This window comes from Xiphophorus hellerii, chromosome 24 (genome assembly GCF_003331165.1).
Source record: "Xiphophorus hellerii strain 12219 chromosome 24, Xiphophorus_hellerii-4.1, whole genome shotgun sequence".
Classification (NCBI taxonomy): Eukaryota; Metazoa; Chordata; class Actinopteri; order Cyprinodontiformes; family Poeciliidae; genus Xiphophorus; species Xiphophorus hellerii.
In genome coordinates this window covers 1,566,921-1,594,558 of record NC_045695.1, presented here as the reverse complement: position 1 = coordinate 1,594,558, position 27,638 = coordinate 1,566,921, and the positions used below count along the sequence as shown (strand labels likewise).

General features: G+C 37.1%; 1 protein-coding gene across 1 annotated transcript in view; it reads left to right on the top strand.

Annotated features, from left to right (window-relative positions):
• The window catches only part of nlgn4xa (neuroligin 4 X-linked a), a 123,881-nt gene extending 96,702 nt beyond the window's left edge, over nucleotides 1–27,179 (top strand). The window contains exons 4-6 of the mRNA XM_032556504.1: nucleotides 9,917–10,102; nucleotides 13,839–14,628; nucleotides 23,421–27,179. Of these exons, the coding sequence (XP_032412395.1) occupies nucleotides 9,917–10,102; nucleotides 13,839–14,628; nucleotides 23,421–24,315 (1,871 nt within the window). The 3' untranslated portion in view covers nucleotides 24,316–27,179. The remainder of the gene's footprint in view (nucleotides 1–9,916; nucleotides 10,103–13,838; nucleotides 14,629–23,420) is intronic.
• The last annotated feature ends 459 nt before the right edge of the window (nucleotides 27,180–27,638 follow it).

Here is a 27,638-nt window from a genome sequence, read left to right as displayed (position 1 = left end):
CCTGCCCAGTAGCTCTGAACATGTACACAGCTGAGCACGACATGCTTCTAGCATCAGTCCATTTGATAACCCAAGGTTTGTTTGCACACTGCAGGTCACAATATGTAAACAAAGAGTGTGCTGTAGGAAAGAATTTGACCTTGTTTTTTTTTTTTGTTGTCATATTCACGTTTAAGATATTTCATCTTATTTCAATAACCTTTGTACATTTAGCTGATTAGTTATAAGCCATCCAATAGTTAGCTGTAACCCTAGTAACAGGTTGCTAACCTGTTAAATGGGAGTTTCCAGGATGAACAATAATTGTGTTTCCTTTGATCATATAATTGCGCAAATTTGTTTTTACTTAATGGAAACACCATAATTGCGAAATTTTGTTTTTTTTGACAGTAGCAGATAGCGACAAATTTTTGCCCAATTTTTTTATGGAATTTGAATAGAATTTCAATTTAGTTTCAAACAGTTTCTGATAAGGAGTATATGTGTTAGATGAGCATTTTGTTAATGGGAGAAGGGGACAAATAACTGTTTACAATGAGGCAAACACTAAGGATATGTTTGACCACATGCTAAAATCCCATCGCCACCTAGTGGCACAGCATGACAACTACAGCTGACTCAAGCTGTCAACGGTGGCGCCGTCTAAACGTGGAACTTCTTCCCAATCGACATCTGAAAATACCGGCAGTTTCCAGGCAGCAGTCTTGTGTAAACACAACCTTACTTTGTGTTTACAGTCTTCAGCATTAGCTTAAATACTCATTTCTGATCCTGTCCATTTTGGTTCCCACTGATCACTATCTAAACATCTCAGATGACCTTTTAGTTGGCACCACCTTCTCCCAATCGTACATAACACCTGGTTCTATTATCTATTATCACACATCAGTGTTGACACTCATCCCCTTCCACTCCACCTTATCTCTGCTTTTTCCTTCCACTGTCTTTGGCATTCGCTGTTTTTGTTGAAGGAACTTAATCCAATCCATTTTCAAAACCTCTTATTTCTGCTGTTTCCTTGTTTTCCCCTGATTCACACATGAATTCTTTCACCATGCCATTACTTTCTCTGCAAGACATTAGACAACTTTTTCTGAATCTTTTCTATCTCCTCCTTTTTCACACAATAAATCACAAAGTCATCTACAAGCGTGGGTGATAGCGGGTTCTCACCCAACCTAATTGACCAGCCTGTCTGTATGTCTACACATAGTTAAACCTTTACAGAATCTTAACAGATATTTTGCCATTTCCAGTGCGAGTCTTTTAATCAAAACAACAACTTGCAGTGACTCACAGATTTCTGCCCTCTGAACATTGTGTGCTCTGAGCTCAGACTCTTGGCATTCAGCTGGGGTCACAGTTTGTTCAGAGCTGCAGTGCCATTTCACTCCTTCATACGTGTCACTAATGCCACTCTGCTGTCTGCTGCTACTTTTTAAACATTAAACTGAGCCCAAAAAAACATGCTATGACATTTTGATAAGACTCCCATGGTCTTTTCAGAATTTGATGAGATTGGTTTTCAATTTAAGCTCAGATGCTCTGTGAGGCTTAAGTCGGTTCAGCTTCTCTAAACGAACACCTGTGAAGCGGCTTTGTTCATGTTTACACCGACAAGAACATTTCTGTTCTTATCTTTACAAATCAACGCCCTGGTTTTCATTGGGGTTTGGTTTGTACATTCATGTGACTCACTGCTATTAAACCTCATTAAGAATGGGTTGGTAGGGTGTTTTTTCTAGCATTTATTTTTGGAGGTGAACATACTTTTTTAAAGGCACTCTCTACAAAACCAATGTTGTGGTATCAGTGTAAGACACTGAGTTGGTCAAACATTGGAAGTAGTGCTCATGCTAAAGCTGTGGAGTTAGCATCATGCTATCCTGGTGTTGTCTTCTAGGACTTAAATGCTAGCTGACAGATTCTGGAAAAATAACTTTTCTTTTTATCTAAATATGGCACATTCAATAAATTTCAGTACTTAAGAGGCAAATTTATAAAATTTATCTGAATCAGGTATAATTTTGAACCACTACAACATTTTGCTTTCAATATGATCTTTGGTATGTCTGCGAACTAGCATCAGCTAGCTAATTGTGCTAATTTCCACAATGTAGTCTAGATTTGTGTATTGATTACATCATTCAATTAGTCATTTCTTAATAGGAAAAGCACTGAATCTGACTCTATGTATTTGTTGTAAACCTAATAAAATTAATTAAAAACAACTAAATTGTTAGTTATTTTAAATATATCCTTCAATTTGATAGAATAAAACAATCATGTTTCACTATGAAATCCAAGTTCATGATTAGTTAGTGTAGTTAGTTCAGCTGCTACATTTACCTATTGGTTCAATAACATGTCTGGGTAGGTTTATGCAAGATTAAACCAGACTGCAAAAATGAATTTAGACCTAATGTCAAATTTTAACACATTTGAGCTATTTGCTATTCATTAGTTATAAGTATATGAACATTTTCTCACTGGTCAGTTACAACTGAATTGTAGACATAATGTGCTCTGCAGGTTTGAGCTGGATCTATCTGGTTTGTGGTTCTACAAACTATTGATACTGGGCTGATTATGAAGCACCAGCATACTGAATTTTTTACTGACTGCAAATTGGAAAACAATTTGCAGTCCGTAAACTGTTCCTGGGAATCTTGACTTTCTTGTTCACACAATGGGATTGACAGTAAAGCAGCTGTAATTCAGACACAAAGATCCAAATCTTTACCCCTGCTGTATGAGGTTTTACTGTCAGAGCCTTGATGGGACATGTTGCTTTCAGCAAAGACATTTCTGTTAGTTAAAAGTCAGCTTTCCCCACCTCACAGCAACAAATTCAGATCATTCATTTACAGTTATCAGGTGTGTTTCCATCACAGCTGGAGTCAATGAACAGCAACAACTACAGAACAATCATTTCATATGGGATTGAAAGCAGACGAATAAAGTTCTGATTGCACTCAAGAGCATAAGGAGTCTAAATTTAGGGTTTAAATAATTTGAAACTTGATTTTTGCTCTTTGGAGATGGGCCATATCACACAGCTGCAGCAGAATACAGAGCAGGTCCATTCTGTCTCCTGAATATTTTTCCCTCTAAATCCATCTTTTGGACGGGGAGCAGCATAAACATTTCTGGTAAAACAAACAAACAAGCAGAAAAAAAGACCCCAAATTAACTGAACTGAATATTAAAAGGAAAAATATTATCTTGTTTCTCTCAGTCTGAAAATAAAACCTTTCATGTTTTATGTTTGTGGTGAGGATTAATGTGTTAAATATCAGAATGGTGAAAATGTTGTTACATTTTTGAAATTCAAAAGTTTTCACATATTTCCTCAGTATTGGATAGAATTATTGTCTTAACTTTCTGATGTGGATGAAACATTAAGCTTGTTTTTATCAAGCTGTTGAAAACAGTTTGCTGGAATTTTGACCTGTTCCTCCTGACAGAACCACTGTGACCGGGTCAAGATTCTACTTCTCCTTGTTCACACACACCTTTTAATTCAGTAGTCCCCAACTGACCACGGACCAATTGGTACCGGGCCGCGCAAGAAATAATGAACTACTTCCGGATCTTTTATTATGAAAATCCTAAACCGGATTTTACCGGTTACGTCTTGCGTGTCAAAATTGAGTAAACTTGCATAAGAATGAGTAACAAAACAACATCAGAGTACAGTGAACCCTCGCTATTTCACGGTCTCGCTGCTTCACGGATTTGCATCGTGCATTGTGTTCTGCATTCTGATTGGCTAAACAGTCTCTCCGCTTCTTCTCTACCTGTGTGTCAACAACGTTGCGGTTTAATATGTACGTAAAACAGCTTGCCATATTTAACATAATCGATGGTGGAAAGTCGGTTTATAAGAATCTTTTTGCCCAGAAGAAAAAAGAGCGACAGCAGCTACCGATAACTATGTTCTTCTCTCGAAAAAACACACCTGCACCGCGGGCTTTAGAAGAAAAAAAAAACCCGCTACAGAGCGGAGTCAGGATGCAGCGGCTCAGTCAGAAGAGCAGTGAAATACACGTGAGTCACTATTTGTGCTACTGTACTTTGTTTTGTTTTTTTTCATAATAATTTTTTATTTTCTTCCGTTCTAATCCAATGACTCAGGTCGCGGTGGGGCGGCGCTGATCTCCGCAATTCGGGCACGGAATCTGCTTTCAGTTCATATTAAAATTATTATTTTACAGTACTTTTTATTTGTTAAACAAATGTTTGGGCCTGTAAAGAGGTTTTGTTTTTTGGTTTCAATGTATTATGGAGTATTTCATTGTATAATAATTGTAAAAAAAAATAAAGGTTCCTACTTCGCGGATTTCGCCTATCGCGGGTTCTTTTTGGAACGTAACCGCAGCGAAAAACGAGGGGGTTAAACCCCCCACCCCCTCGGACTCGATACTTACGACACGCACCCCCACCCCACCCCACCACCGGGCCACAGCAAAATTGCGAAGGGTTGACCAGTCCACGCGACTAAAAAGGTTGGGGACCACTGTTTTAATTGACAAATGTTCAATGGAATTATGATCAGAGCTAAAAAGCAACAAAAAACATTAAGACACTTTGTAAATAATTTGATGATATGCTGAAGCACATTATTCATTTGGAAGACAAATTTGTCCCTAAGCTGATATCTTGAGATGTTGCTTTAATAAATCCACAAAATGTTATTTCCTCATGATGTCATCTATTTTATGAACTATAGCAAAACATGTCCACAACATGATGCTGGCACCACCTTTTTCAGCTTCACTTTTTTTTCCTTCATATGTAATGATGCTCATTATGTCCCAGCACTTCAACTTCCGTCTCATTTTTCCTTTTAGTTGCTTCTTTTTTCTGAGCGCTCTTGACTCTGACAGTGTGTTTAAGATATAGCTGTGAAATGCTTCCAGTGTTTCTCTTCTAGCTCAGTTGTTATAGTCGTGACATCATAATCTCTGTATTCCCAATTTGTTTCAATTCATAGTAATTTTAGTGGATGCAAACTTCTGACATTTAGGAAAGAGAAGTAATTTTCCTAACTGACCTGAAGCAGAAAAAGTTTACCCTGATTTAATGTCAGACAGAGAGAAGCAGATTTTGTCTGGTTTTAACTGTGAAATTATCCCCCCACCTCCTTACTTGGTTCAACAATTGTATAATTTTTTACAGAATTGTCTGTAATTTCCAATGAATGTGAAAAGTTTGACAACCCAGACATGTTTTTCCTCTGCTCCATTTAGAGCCTGAAATCAATCAGTAAGGCCTTCCATTGGCTGCCCAGCCCGGCACTTTTTAAACCTCAGAGCTCTGTGCACTTTATCAGACTGACCTACATTAAGCTGTGGCCTGTGAAAGCAGCAGATAGAGCAGGGAGGGTTTTAATGCTTTAGGCCAGAGCAGAGTGGTGCTGCTCAGTTTGGTTGTCATTGACAGACTGCTGATGAAAAGAAAACACACCCTCCTTCACTTCTAGAGTTTTACTATCAACACATTTAAACATAAATTGGACTCCAATATTGTATGAGTGCAAACAATTACTAGCAGCAGCTTATTGTCTCTGCGGGAAATGTTGCTGAATAAAATACAGGTCAAGTTAATTCAAGTTTACTTTTATAGCACATCCATGCAAAAAAAAACCATGCCACAGTCTGTGTGACGTTTGGATTTCATTAATGCATTTAGCATGAAATTTAATGATTTCCCACCTCAGTCTTTTTAAACTATACGGCCAAATCTTTGTTTTATTTGAATTGTAATTTTTTTTTTTCTTGGAAACAGGCAATTACCACTACAATTTGATTTTTATTTATTTCAGTGTGTATTATTTTTGAAACATACACTTTGAATATTTATTTTTATTTTAGAGGGAAGAGAGAACATTTTCACCAAAGCCTGAATATGTTGGATGTTTAAATCCAACACATTCTAAGTTTGCAATGCAAAGTTAGGAATGAGTAAAGTCATTCAATAAAAAAAAATAAAGGAAATCTTTATTTTTATATATAATATAATAATCAGTTTCCAAACCAGCAGTAAAGCTCAACATGACGGGGCTCCAGTGGCTTTTGGTAAAACCTGACATCATATAACAGAGTGATGCTAATGAGAAGCAAAACGCAAAGAATCCTTAATTGAATCAATGATGTCAGGTGGGTGGAATTTCTAAAGTCTATGATGAAAAGCTCTATAATTTTGCTTTCTGATAAGCAATACCTTCTTTTTTTCTTTTTGTTGCAAAAATCGGTCCATCTTGAGACACATTTTATTACACTACATTAACCAAGAACTCACTAAGTGTCCCTGTCAGGTGAAACTGAAAATGAAAATTGCCTGTCAGTGGTTTGGTTAAAAGGCTGTACAGTGATTTCTTTATGTGATTCACCCTGAGTGGTATTTTTAAATGTGTGCCATTAGTGTTTTCTTCCATGTGAGTATTGACAGCTCTGCTCTGGTTTAATTTCCGTGGTAGCGCTCTGATAAAAGCAGCAGGACTGAAATGTCAACTGTAGCCACAGGCAGTTTACCTCCATGGAATGTTTCTTTCATTTTCTTCACATTTTAAATCCTTTAATTTGGTAAATCTCAGCTGCACATGTCACAATAAGCCAGTAGTTTATATGATGATGAACTGACCAGCTAAACAACTGAAGATCTGGAAGTTGATTTTAGATGTTTGGATATTTGAATGAACTCAGATTTACTGAGTTTCCTATTCAACTATTTCACCAGAAGTGAATTCCTTGGAGCTTCTAACTACTGGAGGGTAAATGATGCTTTATGTTTGTCATTTGTTAAAGATACTTAAAGGGTATTTTTCTCATAAAAATAGCATAGAAAAAAGTCACTATGTACAACATTTGGAAAAGTATGTACTTTTTTACACTTGGTCACATTCCAATACCAAACTTCAGGGTATTTATGTGGCAGATCAAGCTGAGAAATTTACTAAAAATCCCATAGTTGTAGAAAAAAGAACGAATGGTTTTTAAACATGGATTTCAAAGGTTTTTACAAATTTTGTAGAAATGTTGAAGGAACATCTAAGAACTTTTTCTCAAAAATCGAGTTTCCATTATGCAAATTTATTTTCAAAATGTGAAAATGTGAAATTATTCAGTGAACAGAAAGACAGATTATTTGGTTTAATCTACACTCATCACGTGAAATTCAGTCATTGTCTGCTGTCGCAAATTAGTCTCAAACTTCTTCCTATCAAGAATCATTTTTGCAACAACTTTGATGTCATCTAGTAAATTATCTCTTATTTATATAATCTACATATTAAATACCAAAATGTGAACATGTTTTATGTGCAAAATTCAAATGGACCATCTCTACTAAATTTAGCATCTGCAGGATGACAAAAACACAATTTCTTAAATTATTTTTCAACTAATTGTCCGTGAATTTAACAAGTAAAAGTTTAAAATGCATTCTATAACTTCTAAAACCAATCATTAAGACATTTAGGTGAATGCGTACATTTAACACCAAAAAAGAACAGTTCAGAATGACCATACTGTTCATGTGTGAACATGTCTGTAGAGTATGTGTTGTTTATTTGATTCCTGTTACTTATTTGAAACGGTTTTCCTTGTAAAGTCTCAGGCAGCAGACAGTTATGTGAGTCTATTTTGGGAACAGGGTGCTTTGAAATGAATCTTTGACTAATCTTCACACCTCCTGAGGAGTGCCTGTTAGCATGCTTCTCTCTTTGGCTGCTTTGAGGTGAGGGATGTGAGGGAAGAGGAAAAGAGAGCAGAGAAATGAGAATCTGGAGGCTGAAAGGGGTCTGAAGGGGAGAGCAGCATCAGGGCCGTCCTGCAGGGTCTAGGCTGCCATCGGCCTTTAATCCCGCCCCCACCCTCACCCTCCTCTTCCCATCATTCCCTCCATCTCACCATGACAAACTGGATCTGTGGTGTATCAAAGAGCCACAGGCTACATATCCTCCTTCTCCCCTGCACTCTTACCAAGTGGTTTTCATTCCATTTGTCATTTACACTTCCTCAGTCTTGGTTAGCTCACAGCTACCAGTGGCTGCTGCCAGGCTTGGCAGGATGCTGCAGCCAGGAACCCCAGTGGCACAATTTAGAAAGCCACTTAATGGGTTTAGTGGTATTTGCTAATTTGTCAACAAGTTTTTGGAAGTCAGAGGCTGCTGTCTGGCTGGTCAGTCTGGATGGGATGCCTTCTGGGCAACCTTTTCTGCTGCAATGGGTACAATCAAATTTGCATACTTCACTACTTGGCTGTTGATACTTGGAACAGCAGAGCAGCATGTGTACTACCACCTTTCATTGTATTCCAGTTCATCACAGATACACAAAGGTGTTTTTGAGGTTTACACAGAGTGGAGTATATTTTATATTTCACCCCATGCACTTGAATAACACTTTCTCAAGTCCAGAGGATTCCAAAACGCTTTACACTACATTCAGACATTCACCCATTCAGCACTCTGCTTCCCTGGAGCAGACTGACCAATGTGAGCCACCGCACCCTCTGACCACCAGCAGCACCCACACTGCAAAAACACAAAATCTCACCAAGTAGTTATGGTCTACTTTCTAGTGAAAATGTCTTGGCACACTTGAATTAAGACAAAACCAACTTACAAGTAACTTTTTAACAAGATATAGGAGCTTGTTTTAAGTCACTAATTTTTTAATAATGTTGAAGAAATACATGTTCTACTGGCAAACTTCTGCTGGTGCAAAATTATGACACATCTCACATAAATAACTTAAAATGTGACATAAATCATATCCCATTTAGTCGCACATGTCGAAGTAGCACAATTTGGATTTTTTGGGGTTGAAAAGATTAATATTGGGTCATTCAGACTGCCATGAAAAAGTCAGAAATAAGTTGCATTTGAGCAAAAAAAGTGTATTTGAGTCACATTTATCTATTTTGCGAAAGTCCCCTTTAACAAAGGACGCAACTGAGACAAACAAAGAGGGAAGCAACATGACGTAGGCTATAGGATCTCATGATGCCCCGATCTCTCTAAAGAAGAGAAACAAATTCACTGACATCCATCAGTCTGGAGAAGATTTTTTAAATTGAAAAAACTGTTTATTTTTTTATCCAGACCTACTTTATTTCATAAAAAAGTTTTTGAAAAACTTCATGAAATTTATATAAAGGAGTTAATATTTATTTTTAATTAATAAAAATATAACATTTTGTGTTGAAGTTGGAATCAAACTCTTTTTTTTAACTTTAAATTGTCTGTTGTGTTTGTGTCTATAATCTGATCCCAGACTCCAAAGCGGGTAGATCTCTGATTAGACAATGTTCTCTCTAGTGATATTATAAATATCTGTGAAACCAAAGCAACCTGCGGTCCTGTTTATAACCCATTTCAAACAAATCATGCTTGTTCAGATTTTTTTTTAAACTGTACTGCTATAAACTCTAGTATTGTACACCTTTACTGAAACCCTGAGTAGAAAACGCCTTTGACTTCCATCTAAATAAGATTAAACTGGGGCTGGAAATTAGAAAGTGGCAAGGTTTTCACTTAAAGGTGTTTAATGATGACTACAGGTAGCTGAAAAGTGAGAAGAGATATTCTGCATGCGAAGAATGTTTCTCAAGATCTTTGGAAATGACCTCGTAAGCCCTCGCAGATCAATGGGCAGACCAAGTGGTGCTCTGTCTTTCCTTCCATGCATTGTGAGAACACACTGCTGAGCTCCAAGTCCTCACATCCATTTGATTAGTAGCGTCTGCTAAAAGACACAGTAACAGCAAAAGTTTAAATAAGTTTCCGTATTATTAGATTAGAGGTCATGAACATCTTTTTCTCATGAATGAATGATGCAGGCACCACAAACACTTATGAGTGCTGAAATAAATAAAAGCTATATGTTTTTCTCCAATTTTATCACTGCAGGTTTTCTTAGCACTGGTGACCAGGCAGCCAAGGGGAACTATGGTCTTCTGGATCAGATTCAGGCTCTCAGGTGGATCAAAGAAAACATCCATGCCTTCAAAGGAGACCCGAAAAGAGTGACCATTTTCGGCTCAGGGGCTGGAGCGTCGTGCGTCAGCCTGCTCTGCCTTTCGCATTACTCAGAAGGTATGAGCTCCTCCACTGAGTCATGAACAGAAGTTGAATTTCCATCTCAAAGCACAGCAACATTTACTTTTAAAACCAGAGCTGACTTTTGAATCGGCATTTACTTCTGCTCTTACAACTTATTTAAAGTTGTTGAGCAGAAACATCCATGAAAAGCAGAAAAGTTTTGCTTGGCGGTGTGGACTTCTATTTGCCACAGCTGCTGCCTCAGGGCATCAAAGCCTGAGACTTTTTCAAATGATTTTATGCTGCAGACTTTAGAAAATTGCAACATTTGGATAACCTTGGAATGAAAACAGCTTCATCACATGAACAAAGACGACAGCCACAAAAAAACAACCAAGCATTTGTGGCAGCTACTTATTCAGTAGGATAATTATATTGTATTAACATGATGATAATATTATCATAATGCCAGAGGCCACCTTTATGAATGCAAAACAGTTTTAAAAAGATTTTAACCTGTTCTTGCATAAATACTAACAACACTTTTCATCAGCTCTTCATCTAAACAAAATAAAACCAAAAGATTATTTCATTTTTAAATTATTTTTTATGTGTCTACACTCCTAAAAGAGTAAATGACACAAACTGTCGATTCACAGAACTGATATAACCATGAAAAATATTGTCTTGGGATACAAAAACCTGCTGCATTTATTATTATTATTAATAATAATAATAATAATAAAAGTGGAAATTAAAGGTAAAATTTGGTCCATGATGTTTTGAGATTTGTTGGGAATTAATATTCTGCATTGTGAAAAAGTTATTCTTGCTTTCCAGTAGGTGCCACTGTATGGAGTGACACTACTGCTCAAAGAGGTAAAATTGAAAGCAGATATTTACATTGCCTGAGAACTCCTCTAAAAACACTTAAAACTGTTTATTTTAACAATTCAGACACCAAATATACTTGATATTGTCTTTATAAGCACAGTGGAAAGAGCCTTAGCACAGCAGCAGAACCTAATATCTACCACTTTCATTGTATCTGCTCTTGAGAGTACAGCCAATAAGTTAAAGGAAAATTAATAGCTCTCCTGGATTGGCCACTTTGCAAATGATTTTCTTTGAAATCTAGAAATACACTATTTTTAAAAAATCTATAAAATGGTGGATTTTTAGTTTATAAGATGGAATTAGGTTCTACAAAAACATCTGTAAGTCAATGAATCTGACATATTCTTTCTCCTATTATTGTGGCATTAAACATATACATTTTTTTGTAACTCTAACTGACCTAAACAGGAGACGTTTGGTCCGATTTAATGAGAGGCATTGAGAAATAAAATGTGTATTTGTTTTTTTTTGTGTATGTACATTTTTTGTTTCAATTGCACATGTATCAGTTTGTTAGCAGTATATTGAGATAGAACACTATACCTGAAAACTTTGTAACGTTAAGAATGGGAGAATAAGAACACTGTCTTACAATAACCTCTCATTATTTTTGATATAAGCAAATTCAAATGATGTTGGTAAAAACATGAAGTTTAGTTTCATTCAGTGTCAGACATTGTGAGAAAAACCTTTGAATTTTTGGTACAGTAGGTTTAAGTATATTGTTTCAGCTGTACAGTATATTCATGTTTTATTCATGAATATTTCTTCTGTTTTGACTTTAAAACCTTGTTTTACTTAAAAAAATATCTCCACCTAAATGTTGACAACACAGGCTTTGGGGCAAAAATCTCCCTTTTGTACAAGTTTAAAAATTGAAATAACAGGTAAAAGTGTATTGGCTTCATTTAAAACGTAATCCTAAAGAGCAAGAGTTGTTAAAGAAGATCAAATAAAACAATATATTTTGTTGTTGCAGTGTGCAGATCTGTTTCATTTTTCTGTGTTGTGTAGTTGCTGTAGCAGGAATGACTTACTTTAAATTTAGATAAAAGTCTAGATGTTTCTGAAGGGGCAGCCCTCAGAGCCGTGGTCGTAAACAAAATCCCCATGCCTTGCCAAGAATCCTTTATTTTCTGTACAATACATCACCGAGAAATGTAATGTGGCTTGTTGCATTCGCCGTGCTGTAAATCTGCCATGAAAAAAGCAGCATCATCAGCCTTGCGGATCAACATGCCAGGCTCATAAAACCTCACCGTCACTCTGTGTGTTGTTTCGAAGTGAATATCTGAGTCGAGTTTGAGCCGAAGCTCGCCATCAGCTTGAGAGCGCCGGCAATAAAAGCTCGCACAGAGCTAAACAGGCCTTCTGGGAAATGTTGGCTATGAGCTCAAAACATACTTTCCACATCGGCCTGGTTGAGTCACTACTTTGCGTTTGCATGAGTATAAATAGAACTGTCTAAAACAAAAATTTGGGGGAAAATGTATTGTGACCTATTTGCTGATTGGAAGCTGGAAAAGCTGTGCTAAGAAAAGTACCGCCTGAGAAACTTGTTGTAATATTCACAGAAGTATTTAAAGACTTGAATGACTGTTAATGGTTTAACACAAACAGTCTTTTTGATGTCAGCTAACTCTAACCCTACACTTACAAAGCCACTTCAAAACCCTCATTTTGTTCTTTTGAGGTTTTCAAATGTAGGCAATAAATATTGTCCATGTAAAAATAATCCAAGAAGAGATGAAAGGGAAAGACATTAGCCACTTTCCCAAAACATTTTGAGGACAGATCAAGATCCTCACATCTCCCTGTGTTTTGTTGAGGGTGGTAGACGTCAACCTGTTTCTCCTAGCTAACTTCTGTTGGGGTAAGTCGGCTTCATGTGTTGAATGAATGTTGTAGAAATGACAAGTGGTTTAATCCAACTCAAAGGTAGCCCTCATTTATCCCAGAAAATCATTTATAACCATCTAGATCCTGTCACAGTTAGAGTCAGAACTAATTACTCCTAAATAAGAAAGAGAAACGAGGGCAGAACCACTGCTGAGCAAAAATAATGCAAAGGTTCATCTTAAATTTATCAAAAAACATCATGATGATCCACAAGACTATTGGGGAAATCATAGTGTGCATCCTGCTCTGTGAAACCGACAGCATTTCAGAGAAAGATAATCATACCTATAGTCAGGGTGGTGACAGTGATGATGTAGGGCTGCTTTGCTGCTTCAGGACTTGAATGACTTGTTATAATTGATGGAGTCATAAATTCTGCTCTCTAGCTGAAAATCCTGCAGAGGAAAGTTCAGTTTGTGATTTTGAACTCCAGGACACTTGAGTTGTTCAGGAGAACAATGATCCAAAGCACACCAGCGTGTTCATGTCCAGGTGGCTCACAAAACCAAAGCGATGGTACAGGAACGTCCTGAATCCCAATCTAAGAGTTTAAATGATCAAAAAAGTATATATATCTATATACAGTAGATATATATACTTTTATACAGTAAATACTGTATATTACATTTTAATTTGGCTGAATTAAAAAAGAAAAACTACAAAACACAGTGGACCAAAGTTCCTCAACCGTGATGTTAAAGAGTCGTTACCAGTTATATATAGATGGAAGTTATTGTGATCTAGGTTGGTCCTCCCAGTTAGGGGACAATTACTTTCTCACATATGGCCAGGTTGAGAAGATAGAAACAAAACCAGAATGTAGAAAGGGGCAAACACTTTATCACCACACTGTGAATGCCAGTTAAATCAGAATTTCTAATTATTCCTAATGTTTAATTTTTACACATTCTCATCTTTTTGGATAGTGTGTGTAGCCAATAAAAGAGAAGTGGTGTTCTTTGAAGTGTTTCACTAATATCAGTGTGTATCTCAGATCTGTTTCAGAAAGCCATCATCCAGAGTGGGACAGCGCTGTCCAGCTGGGCCGTCAATTACCAGCCTGCAAAGTACACCCGATCCCTCGCTGAGAAGGTGGGCTGCAACATGCTGGACACCATCGACCTGGTGGAATGCCTGCAAAAGAAAAACTACAAGGAGCTGATTGAGCAGTACGTCACACCTGCAAAGTATCACATTGCTTTTGGGCCTGTCATTGACGGCGACGTAATCCCAGACGACCCACAGATTCTCATGGAACAAGGGGAGTTTCTGAACTACGACATCATGCTGGGCGTCAACCAGGGTGAGGGGTTCAAATTTGTTGACGGCATTGTGGACAGTGAGGATGGAGTGTCTGCCAATGACTTTGACTTTGCAGTGTCAGACTTTGTGGATCATCTCTATGGATACCCAGAGGGAAAGGACACTCTGCGGGAAACTATCAAATTCATGTACACCGACTGGGCAGACAAGGAAAATCCAGAAACCCGTCGCAAGACCCTTGTGGCGCTCTTCACCGACCACCAGTGGGTGGCGCCAGCTGTGGCCACAGCTGACCTTCACGCCCAATACGGCTCCCCCACCTACTTTTATGCTTTTTACCACCACTGTCAAAGTGACATGAAGCCCAGCTGGGCTGATTCGGCCCACGGTGACGAGGTACCATATGTGTTTGGGATCCCTATGATCGGCCCCACAGATCTTTTTAACTGCAATTTCTCAAAGAACGATGTGATGCTGAGTGCAGTCGTCATGACCTACTGGACTAATTTTGCTAAAACAGGGTAAGTTTCAAGTTTTTCTTAAACATTTTTTCTTATCCTTGTCTTTTCTCACTGTGATTTACTATAGACGGCTATTAAACAGGCTTATTTTCACTTCAGTTCATGTTAGTTATTTGTAAATGACACATAGAGATGTGGTGCCCTACATAATATTCACCTAGTTGTTCTCACATATATTTGCTATGTTGAGATATGGAATAATTATTGAAAAAGTTGTCTTGAACTTATTTAATATTTATTAGAAAATATGGTTTTGGTAATGACAGCATCGAAATGCCTCCTATATCAAGAAACTACAGCAGATTTTGAATCATTTTTCCACACAAACTGGTTCTGGAGGCCACTTCAGGTTTTCATAAGTATTTTAATTGATTCAGAGCAGCATTTTATTGTAAAGGCTATACTTTATTCCAACACAAAGTATGTTGTATAAATGTCTTGCTAAAATATCCACTTGTATTTCATCTGCAGATTCTTATCAAGCATGTTCAAGTACATTTTTCAATTCAGCCTTCATTCAGTCACATGGTAAGCAACTAAAAAAGTCGCTTACCATGATGAATAAATAAATGACTTGTGAAATATTTTTTTACATAGGCTCATGTAAATATAAATGCAAAATACAAACAAATACATAGATGAAAATGAATAAATAGATACATTATTCAGTTAATATTTTTTAAAATGCATGATTAAGTGTGAAATCAAGAAATACAATAATCTAGTGCCAGTAGCTACTGACCATTGGTCAAAATGCTCTGTGAGAAACTGCAAAACACCTAACAGCTTCATCCCAGCCTCTACTGGCCTCATTTAAAATGCTAAACACAATGACAGGATAATTAGAAAAAGACTGAACAAGCAAGGCTTTTTTAAAAACAGCTTAAAGAGGAAATTGTCTTATTGCTAGAAAAAACATGGCAGTATGACATAGGTTTACAAATCTTGAAAAAAGACAAAACTTCTGGAACTTGTGAACAGATGAAACCAAAGTAGAGATGTTTGATCCCATAAGGTCACACCAACCGGCCGGCACAGTGCTGACGTCCTCAGGATGATTTGACCTAGATTTGAATCCACAAGATCTGGATTTGATTAGAGTTGATGAGTGGACCAAGAAGTCATCTGTGTGCTACAATATTATAGACAAATTGCAACTTGACATGATGCATGAAAGATCCTGCCCCCATCTCCCTGCTGGGGGGCAACAAACTACTTGCCAATGATGACTACCATTGGTTTTAGCTGTCAAGTTGTCAACATAACATGGTAAATCTTAATTGCACGCTTGATATGTGAAAGGAAAAGGGACACTTTGATATTAATAGTCAACACTACCACAACAATAATAAGGTCCAAGAGTATTACCAGAGCAGGAAAAAGTTTTAATTAAAAGTAGGTGAGCTATGCTAGTTTGACTTTGACAATCTTAACACCTAAATCTGTAACGACTGAACGTTCTTGTTCTTTGTGTGAAAAATGTTTGCTTGGTTTTTGGTGTTGAATCCTGATACACTACTGGAGCTGTTGTCAGTCAGTCACTATGGCAGCGGTTCTGTGTGAAGCACAGCTGACATAGAGAGCAAGAAAAAGAATACCGGTGGTTTTGAGCTGTTCTGCATTTTTTCTGCTGTATTTTTCCATTTGCAGTGAACTAAATTAATAATACCTACAGTACATCTCCAGGTTTCATTTTGTTAACTGAACTTTTTTTCTGTGGCAGAAAAATGGATAGCAAGTAAAATAATAGTCTTTTTGCCCTCCAGCGTTGTACGCATGGGCAAAATCTCTGGATGTAAACATTAACATGCAATGTGTTGAGAGTCGGCTATGAGGAAATATATCTCTCATGATCTATGCAAGGAATGTAATATGATAGAGCGATACAGAAAGTAATTACTATAAGTTGCTAAAGATAGCTCTACAAGCTGTTGAATCATTAAGTGAACTATTATTTTTTCTCAAGCATAGTTTACAATGATTTAAATAATTGTAAAAGCTGATTTTATTTTTTCTTTACTGGTTCACAAAGGTTCTTGTGCAACTTGTACAAGGTTACACACACTTAAAGTTTTCTGTGTGACTTCTTCAACACACTCTATGCACATAAGACATTCTGAAGTCTTAGTACAAGATAATCAGCATTTCACATTGCACTCTCATAACCAAAGATATGCGTATAAAGCTCTAGACACCTCTTGATAAATCAAATTACCAGCTAAATGTTTTCTAAAAAAACATTTACTATTAATGCTCCAAACCTCAGGGACAGGGTATCAACAAATATTGTTACTATGATTAGCTGTTTAACGATTAGTCTGTGAGTCACAGAGATCAAGTGGGGGTTAATAAAACACATTAAATCCTGCCCTGGTGCTGCTGTAGTGCTGGATTTGCTTGCTATTTATATTTGGATCACGTTTCTTTGCTTCACTCACACCTTGAGATTAGGCATCAGGTTGTTTGCGGCCCAGTCACACTGAAAATTCACTTTAAGGCGAATAAATAAAGTCTTGATCAGCATGATAGTCTGCAGCATTTCACCGCTTGCTGTTTGGCTCCAATTCAATTGATGCTTGATCAGCGGGGGGATTGGTCTCCTCACACACATTTTGGGTAGGCTCTTTTCTCATGCACTTCCAAGACGGCGTTTAATGAAAGCAAATTTATCACTTGGAGAGTTGCTGTTTCTCAGCAAGTCTCCCCACCTCGCTGCAAAGTCTCCAGTTGTGATCACGTCAGATTGTTCTGATTTGATAGAAAATGGCAGACGTAATTAGAAATATAGAAAAACTGGAGGTGATAAATATATTGATCTTCTGTTGCATATCGTCACCTTCCTAAAATAATACCTCAAGACATTTTTTTTGTGCCTCAATCATGTTTTGGCAAAAAATGACTTAGGAAGGTGACGATATGTAAGTGCGTTCACTTTGGAAAAAAAATACAGTTTCCATTTTTCTTGATTGCTTGATTTTAATAGAACAAATAACTTACAAAAATTTCAGAAAAAGCCCATCGTATACAAAGTTAAATCAGATGTCTTGTCAGATTAACACTCTGTCTGACAATAAATTAAACTATAATGTTCATGTTTCAGATCAGTCAGTTCTGACAATTTATGTTTGCTGGAAGCCAGAATAGTGAAACACAATATGTTTCTTTGAAATCAGAAGCAAACATTCAGCAAATTTACTGTTCCTGATGGGTCAGTTAAACTCTGGATCACATCAACAGCTGAAACTGTAGATATAAGTTAAGGCAACATGTAAAACACTTTGGCTTCTTGTACAAAATCAAAAGGAGATCTGTCCAAATATGTGAAAGAGAATTGTGGACTTTTATGATATCTGAAGTTTCCTCCTTCCTCTGTTCAAACTATTTTATGAACAGTATAGTAATGGCCACCAATCATCCTGTTTAAGAGGATTGTTGGTCTAAAATCTGAACCCAGTAACAACGGTTCTGTTCAGAGGAATTGGTGAAAATTACACCAAACCAAATCTTTTGACCCAAGTTGTAAATTTTAAAGGTTTGACCAAATACTAAGAAATTAGAAAAAAAAATCTGAGTTTAAAATTAAAAATGTATCTTACTCTGCTGCTCTTCAGATAAAAGTACATTTTCTAATTCATAAAAAATTAGTCTGATTAATACCAAATGAAGCAAAAGCAAATGTTTGATTTTTTACAGTGTAGGTAAAGACATTTTTTCTACTGTAAATCTTCACTTGATTTTTATCCCATTGAGTGAAGGTGACACTTATGTTCTAACTTGGATTCTGGCACTTTATCTTAGTCTCCATATGGCACCAACACTTCAATCAATCAGAAATGTTTGAGCCCATCATGTTGTGTGTGTGAAACACACCATTTATCCATTTTTTATACCCACTTTGTCCTTGCGGTGACACACATACACTGGCTCTAGTGATGGTTGGGAGACCTAGAGCCAGGTCACCAGTTCATCTCCGGGGCAACACAGAACCCAACAAGACATACAACTGAGCATGCATGCACATTTTGACTGTCTTCTTACCCATGCGTGTTTTGAACTGTGTGAAGAAGACACCAGAGAGTACCGACATATACACCGGCAGAACCTAAAGACTCCATGCAGAAGTCTTTAGGAAAGATTTGAACCCAGAAATCTTTAACTGCATTTGATTTTCATTTGAACCTGAAAAGGTAAAACCAAAGAGCTATTAAATGGAAGAAACATAATGGTAAGAGATAAAATTACCCTTAATCACCATCTTTCTGGAGTTCACCATATGAGGCGATGCTGATGATAAAAAGGTGAGGGACCAGCATACAACTACAGATGAGCTTTTGAAGGATCTGAATCCAAACGGGACTTTCATTAGAAAGACACACTACCCCATAACAGGTCTTGAAGCTGAACACACAGCCATGACTTCAGTTTTATTTTGAACAACTACATGACTTAAAGGAGGCTTTGGAGAAAGTGCAGTGGTCAGATAAAAAACTCAAAGACATTTGGTAGAAAAGAACTTCTTGAACACTACCCTGCAAACGTTTACATCGACTCCACCAAACTTGGAAACAACTTGTTGGGGAAACTATCGTAAACTCTTGGAGTAGAACATTCCTCCTAGGAAAGTAAACAGACCGTGTTCCCATTTCTAGGAGGATCCCAGGAGGCATCCCGGTCAGATGACTTACAAATACATTTCAGTCTCAAGTTACATTTTATTGATTGGAAAAATGTCTCCTTGCAGTGTTACAATGCAAATATTGTTCATAGACATCTAAAAGACACCAGAGGGAGGTAACACTGAATTCATTCCAGCTTCTCCAAGTCCATTAAAGCATCTGTTGCATAACACTGGTGATGTTTATTTCACTTTTAATTTACTTACCAGAAGAAATGGAGGGAGTGTTTGGTAAAATTAGTCATGGAGGAGAGAAAATAAATCTCAATCATTACAAAAATCTGGACGTAAATAGCGATTGGCGGTTCTATAGGCAAGGAAGGTTTAAAGTGTTCTGTTTAATCTATCTCTAAAGCATTCAGTGGGAAGGGCGATGTCTGTTCTAACATATGTTTGTACAGCAATGACAGGCCTTGAGGGAACTCTTACCACATGCCAGCAATCGTTTTTGTGTGGCTCCATATGCAGCTACCAGCTGGAGGGCGAACCTTACTGGATGACTGTTTTGACCCTTCCTAAGGAGGCAGTTTAATCAGGCAGAGGTGCTGCTTTTATCATCTACCAGTGGTACTGTTGACACCAAATAATTGCATACTTAAGTTATAAGAAAATTATATTAATTTTATTTGATGTTAAATCTGACTAAAACTTCCCTTTATTCCACAGTTAACTGAATTATTTTGATCTAAGTATGAGAATTATAATAATTTTTTTTAAAAATGTTTGCATATAATCAAATAAACCATGACTTGGGTCAAATATTTTAGGTAAAACATGAATATTGTGTTTCCATTGTACGTACAAACAGGCACACTCTCTAACATATAGGAGGATTTATCCAGCTAGAGCAAAGTGATACTTCTTCATTCATGGTCACCAATCAAATTAGATTTTTCTTGACTCTGGTAAAATTTTAAATGGCTGCCATTTAAATCCTGTGAAGAAGCAAATTTAGAAATAGAAAAATAATAAGCCTGTAAATGATTTTTAGAAGTAGGATGTCATGAAATGGTGGTGAGGCAGACGCAGATGGAACCAGGTTAGATGAATAATAATGATTTAATGAACAAAAAATCCAAAACAGTCCAAAAACACAGGCAGCACGACTGAGCGGAAGCCAGGGCTCAACGTCGGTAGCAACTGGTATCACAAAGGACACCACGAAGGACTGAGCGCACATTCGACAAGGACACAGACACACAGGTGACACTAAATACACAGGAGGTAATTAAGGGGACGAGAAACACCTGGGGACAATCAAAGGGAGGACAGGACAACACGAAGACTCGGGGACACAGAAAACTCTAAATAAATACACAGAAAAACACAGAACATGACATAGGAATGTTCAGGGCATTCAGCACAAAGCAAACAAACTCTTATGAAATAGTGAAGAGTCTTATAAAGAGGCTCCAGTGGGCTGCATGATTGTAACCACTGACTGGAAATCTGCTCTAGTGTTTGCAGATATAAATTGACTTTCACGCCTTTAGTGTAAAAAAATCAGTAGACCATCTAAAATTTGTAACTACTTAGTTTCAGAAGTCTTTGCTCAGCTTTGTCTCCCAAAAGGCCTCAATTACTTGTACACACTTTTCTTCAGTTCCTTGTTAGGACCCTCAATAAACTGACACCAACATCCTAATGGGCTGCAGAGTTCAGCGGTGATGACTCTGCAGGACATTTTGAATGGATTCCTGGGCAAAATTCTTCTGACTGAGTGAGGGGCACAGTATTGTTCTGGTCCAGTTTATTATCCTAGAAAAAATTCTGCTTCTGGCTCAGTGTGTCCTGAAAAATGGATCAATGTTTGCCAAAACAGAATCCATCTGGAACATGGGAAGCTTTCAGGGATGCTTGAGCCGAGCAGCTTTGTTCCTGGTTCCAATGAGGAAGTTGTGATTGCCAAAGGTAGTGAGGGAGGCATTAAAGGCAGGAGACAGTTATTTTATTTTTTTTGATAACCTTGTTTTTTTGAATGGCACAAATAAAAACAAATAGAAAATGAAAACAGGGAAGTTAAATTTTTTTGGAAAATTATTTATGCTCCACTAACTTTTTAGCATTTTCAAATATTATAACTTACAAATTTTGATTTTTTGGTGAATTTTCTACAACATGAAGTAATATATGATTGCAAGGGAGAAAAACAAAAGTTCCAGTACCTAACCATGACCCAATCAATGTGTTATTGGCAAGAAAGGATTAGTATGACCCTCTATCCAAATGCAGTCAGGGTGATTTTTTTGTTTTTTGGCTTTAATCTACCAACCAGCTCGTCACACAGATTGTCATCACTGCATGATTTCAACCACACCTGCTGTTTGGCCCCTTTCAGAAAACACAGTGAGGGAACATAAGTATTTGACACACTGTAGATTTATTTATTTTAATGTTTTCTTACAAATAATGGAGGTCTAGAATTTCCATTGTTGGTACACATCAACACTGAGAGACATCACCTAAAATATTACAGAATCACATTGCCCTATCAAAATAAAAAACAAAATACTGTATGATTTTAAATAATTAATTCGTATTTTATTGCATAAAGTAAGCATTTGACACAATAGGAAAGTGGAACTGTTCTATTGTATATTCACCTATTCACAGGTGAATATACTCACAGGTAGGTAATGGATGTAGATCTGCATGAATAAGTGATTCCTGACTAAGATGTTCAGATAAAAGAGGCCAATGTCCAATCTGAGCAGAATCAGCAACAGACAGCAATGCACCTAAAAATATCTGATTCTCTTTCAAAAACAGATTTTGGTACAATAAAAATAAAAGTATTCTGATTCTAATAAAATACTTAAAATATATTTTATTTAAATGCTTTTAAATAAAATATAAGGGTAATAAAATAGAGGGTAACAAAATAGAATCAGAATCAGAGTCTGCATTTTCTTAAAAAAAGTTATTACCTGATTGATCAGAGAGGTGAAAACATTAACTACTCTGCTGCCAGTGGGATCTATGAGTCCTTCCTTGTTTTTGGATTTCTGGCATTGACCCTTGTGTGAAAATTTCTCTTCAATCACTTATGATGTTTTTTGTCATGACTTTTATTTTTATTTCATTTTATTTATGTCTTTTTATTTGGACCAAGATTATTTAAAGGACAATGAACAGGCAGCCTGTCCTTTGGGTTTCCCATGTTTTGCCAAATGACTTCTGGCATCGACCTCAAACAGAGCAAAGCTGAGAGAACACAGGAGACTGTGGTATTACTGCTTAGTGATGAAATACATCTATAACCCTTAAATTAACTTACAAATAAATACATTTTGCTTTATGCATCACTAGAGCAGCGAGAGGGCAATCTTAGGATTAGATTTATCATGGATTCAAAAATCCATGATAAAACAACAAAGTATTGCTAACATATAAGAAGAAAACCTCATACTAAGAAGAAAAGAACTAAAAAAATCCTATGATTTTTGTAATAAAATGTGCTGAAAATAAACCAGCACTTGGAAATGCATTACTTTTGAAGAGATGTGGTAATAACTCAGCTGTACATGACATACATTAGTCCTCAGTGAAACAACAGATACTTGCTTTGGTTTGGTTTAGATTCTAAACACTGATACTTATGTAAAAAGTATTCACACCCATCCAGGAAAAGATCTAAGATATTGAGAATACCTGTCATTGACTATTGATAGTCGATATCATTGATATGAACGTTTCGATCGTAGCTCTGGCTGTATTTTTAGGGTGGTTGTCCTGTTGGAAGGTGAACCTTCCCCCGAGTCTTAAGAATTCTGCAAACAGCTTTTCTTCCCGGATAGTCCTGAATTTAACTCCATCCACCTTCTATCAGCTTCTTAGTCCCTGCTGATGTAAGCATTCCCGCAGCATGAGGCTGATGCAACCATGTTTCACACTGCAGTTGGTTTGTTCAGGGTGATGTAAGAAACCTTTAAAAATTCAATCCCTACACAATAATCCATTACCTTGTCAAAACACAACGAATTGTGTTGTGAGTACATGAAAAACTGCAACAGAGCAACTCTCTGTTGCCATGTGATTGATAGGAAAATACTTTACTGAATGGGTTTTGAATTAAAACCTTTACTAAGAATATTGTTTTTGTTTTTCTCTCTTTCAGAGATCCAAATCAGCCAGTTCCACAAGACACAAAATTCATCCACACAAAGCCTAACCGATTTGAAGAAGTAGCCTGGACTAAATACAACCCCAAAGACCAGCTCTACCTTCACATTGGCCTAAAGCCAAGAGTACGGGATCACTACCGGGCTACCAAGGTTGCGTTCTGGCTGGAACTTGTTCCACATCTTCACAATATAAATGAGTTTTTCCAGTATGTGTCCACCACCACCAAGATACCGCCGCAGGACACTACCCCGTACCCTTACACCAAACGCTTTCCAGGGAAAAACAACTGGCCGTCCACCACACGCCATCCAGGAGTCCCTTCTGCCAACACCAAGCAAACCACAGACCAACGCAAGAGCGGAGACCTGACTGAGGAATCAACCGTCATGATTGAGACCAAGAGAGACTACTCCACTGAGCTCAGTGTCACCATCGCTGTAGGGGCGTCGCTGCTTTTTCTCAACATCCTCGCCTTCGCGGCACTCTACTACAAGAAAGACAAGCGGCGACACGAGTCCAACCGCCGAGTTCCAACCCCGCAGCGCAACTCCGCCCCGGCAAACACTTCTACTACAGCCAACGATGTGGCACACATGCAGAGCGAGGAGCTGATGTCTTTGCAGATGAAGCAGCAGCAGCTTGAGCACGAACATCACCACGAGTGTGAGTCCCTGCAGAGCCACGACACACTGCGGCTCACCTGTCCCCCTGACTACACCCTCACGCTACGCCGGTCGCCTGACGACATCCCGCTGATGACGCCCAGCACTATCACAATGATCCCCAACTCACTGGCTGGCATGCAGCCTCTGCACAACTTCAACACGTTTGGCGGGAGCCAGAACAGTACCAATTTGCCCCACGGCCACTCGACAACACGGGTATAGCTGAACTGGGCTGGGACCAATCCAGATTCCAACACAAAGCAAATATGTGAAATTGACTGTGAAAAGCACAGACTCCGAGTCTAAGCAGATGATATTTTGTTATCACGCCTTCTTGAAAAGGGTGCATTGCTCATAAACTTCTCAAGAAATTCAGAATGAATGTTACATTAGTAACTCTTTTTGAAGCAGAGCTTCATAGAAGATTTTACTTAAAAGAAAGCAACCAGGACTGACTGTTAATATCCTTATAAGGGGCAAAAAAGCCTTTATGAAGGTTTTTGAGCCAGAAATACACAAGACAACAAAACAGCAACAAAGAAGCTTCATCTTTTCAGAATCTTTCCTGCATCGGACACCTGATCTGGGCACACAATTCTACACCCCAGCCTGATATGTATTTATGAAAACTTTGCAAAAAAAATAAATAAATAAAAAAAAGAAGAAGAAAACTAAAAGGGAATATAATTATGCGTGCAAATACAGTAAAAGATGTTTTTAAAAAGATTTTAAAAAATACAAAGAGCTATTTCTATATTTGATTTGTTTTTGGTTTTATTTTTTTGCTGGGATGGTTCTTTTTTTTGTTGTTTTGGCTTGTGCTTTCAGTTTTGTGTGTGTAAATATATCCCAAAAAATAATCTTTTTTGTTTTTCTGGCTACAGCTTGTGTTTCATTAGTTTTGTCAGAATGACCAAAATGCGAACACAATCCCATCAGAGGAGATTTCTTCGGTTCATCATATGCAGTACTGTCTTGTGTGTTGGTTGATGTTCACTTTTTAAGACACTCAAGGTCCGGAAAGGAGATTAACTCAGTATTTTCAGTCTGACTGGATCTCATCCTGTTCTGCTTCTATTGCTTTTCTTTGTGGATTTTTTTTCTCCAGCTTATTTTTGTCTTGCAATCTCAGCTCTGCCTGAGCTTACAATGTGACCAGCAATGTATTCTTTAGGAATAAAAAAAGGCAGTGAATTTTTGTAATAATATTAGTTGGATATGTTTGTAAAGACATCTCTGTTAGATATTTCCAATTGTCATATGCTAGCAATATGTAAAATATTGTGCCAGACTTGTGATATTTTGGTTTACACAAGCAAGTGAATGAGTGTAAATATTAATATTAATTACTATGAAAACAAAATAAGTACCCATTAATGCCCTTTCCATTTTGCATCCTATATCAGGAGAAAAAGAATTACATCCACAAAATTTTACGCTGCATTTATAAATTGTATAAAAAGGTATATTCTTGTCATTTGGTCCCCAATCCAGTCAAGCTAACAAGGGTTTTTATTGTAGTTTTAAAATCCTCAGTTTGTTTTATTTCTTTGCAGTTTTGCCTTAAGTGATAATAGACCTATTTCTGGCTGGACCCCTGTATAAATTTTTTCTGCAACATTTTTAATAAAATATCACAGTATTTTCTAAAAAAATAAAATAAATAAACAAAAGAAAGAAAGGAATGGATTGCTTATTGGCACTGACTGGGTGGTTTTCTTTCTCAAAACAAGTTACACACAACATGAGTGTGGAGAAAAAATCTTTAAGGAGTTCAGTTTGGTTCAAGTCTTTTAAAGGAAATGAAAAATGAGTAGGAAGGAGCTCTGATCACATGAGAGCAAAATGTCTTTACTTATATATATGGTTTGACTTCTTTATCTACTACAGTGAAGAAAGGTCTCACTACTCAGAGGGATAACTGCAAACTGTGCCAATTTGCCTCTCCCACACACATCATGTGGGTCTTGGCAAGATGGATTCCCCTGTGACTGCTGCATACATGACCTGCAACAGAGTAAAAAAGTGCTTAATTGTAAGAAAGAGAAATATCTTTAATTATGGCCTCAACACAAAAAAATGTACAATTGCAACCTAACTCTATTGTCCATTGTCTTCCATTTATTCAAGGGCAGGTTGTGGAGGTAGCAGTTTTACTTAAAATGTAAACCTCCCAGTTTGCTGGTATTTTTAGGTTCAAACTCTCACCTTTGGATAATACAGTACATGGATAATGGCTAAAATAATAAGATGCGGGATGCAAGCAGCTGAAAGGAGCTTCCTCTGTTGGGTGGATGGGCTAGATTTGGAGAGTGGGTGAGAGGTTGGGGTCAAACTGTTGCTCATCCGCATAAAACGGTATCAGTTGTTTGGCTTTTCTGGGAACATTCCAAGGAACTTTATCATCCTATTGGCCCCTGGAATTCCTGAGGATCAGCCAGAATTAGCAGAAGGAGTGGAATATCTGCATTTGCCTCACTGATTATCCATAAAGGGACTTATGTTTACAGGATCTGGAAAAACCAAATGACTTTTGGTTTTGGTGTGTAAACAGGTAAAGTCTTCTTTTAAAACTGCAGACATATCAGATTTTTAAAAAATCCGATAAAAATCAGTTCCTCTGCTACCACAACCACTAGCCAGGTGTGTCTCACCCAAGTGGGAAATCAAAAATGAATTGTTGCTGGGATGGTGGTAAAATCAGAGGAAAATTAAAAGATTTGTGTAATTCTTGTGAAGCTCCTCAGCTGAGTCTTCAAACTTTTAAGTCAGATGGAGAAGCATCCCACAAAACGTAGTGTTAGCTCCACCAATAGCTAATTTATATGAGCTTGGTTTCTATTTCTAGCAGCATCTGCAAAGTTAAAAAATCGGTATACTTTTAATATCCCAAAATGCTGACTGGTATATCTATGCATCTGATGACTCATTTAAGAGTTGTCTTAAAATAAAATAAATAAAAACTGTTTTTTTATATATATTTGTCTGTTTTCCTCAAATTTTGAATTGTAAAAAAACAAAACAAACAAAAAAACGTAACATTGCTCCTATTCAATCTTTTCTGAATAAAATGCAAATTAAATTGACATTAAATTCAAACTAAAAATTGTATAATATCAATAGGTCTATAATTACTGTTGCTGAATGACTATCCATGCTTGTCATGATTGTCATCCATTTAATGAGTTTTTAATTTGGACTTTATTTGCTGACATGGCATGTGGTTGGTCTTAAGCTAAAGCTACTGGTTAATCCAAAATGTGTCAATCATAACAGACTTCCACCTTGTTATAACAACTTCACTTTTGAACAATGTCCTAATGGTTTATACAAACATTGTTTTATGATCCATTAAACTGAAGCATTGAAAGTTTATGTACTGAGAAGCCAACATCATTTCCTAATGAATGTTGGAGGAAGTGCTCCATTGTTGATCTTCCTGTGTGAAACATGAGGAGGATGGAACATGTGAATCATTTTCACTCATAGTGACTGTTGGATAATAATGTAAAACTGTGTAAAAAGCAAAAATGTGCTTTTAATAG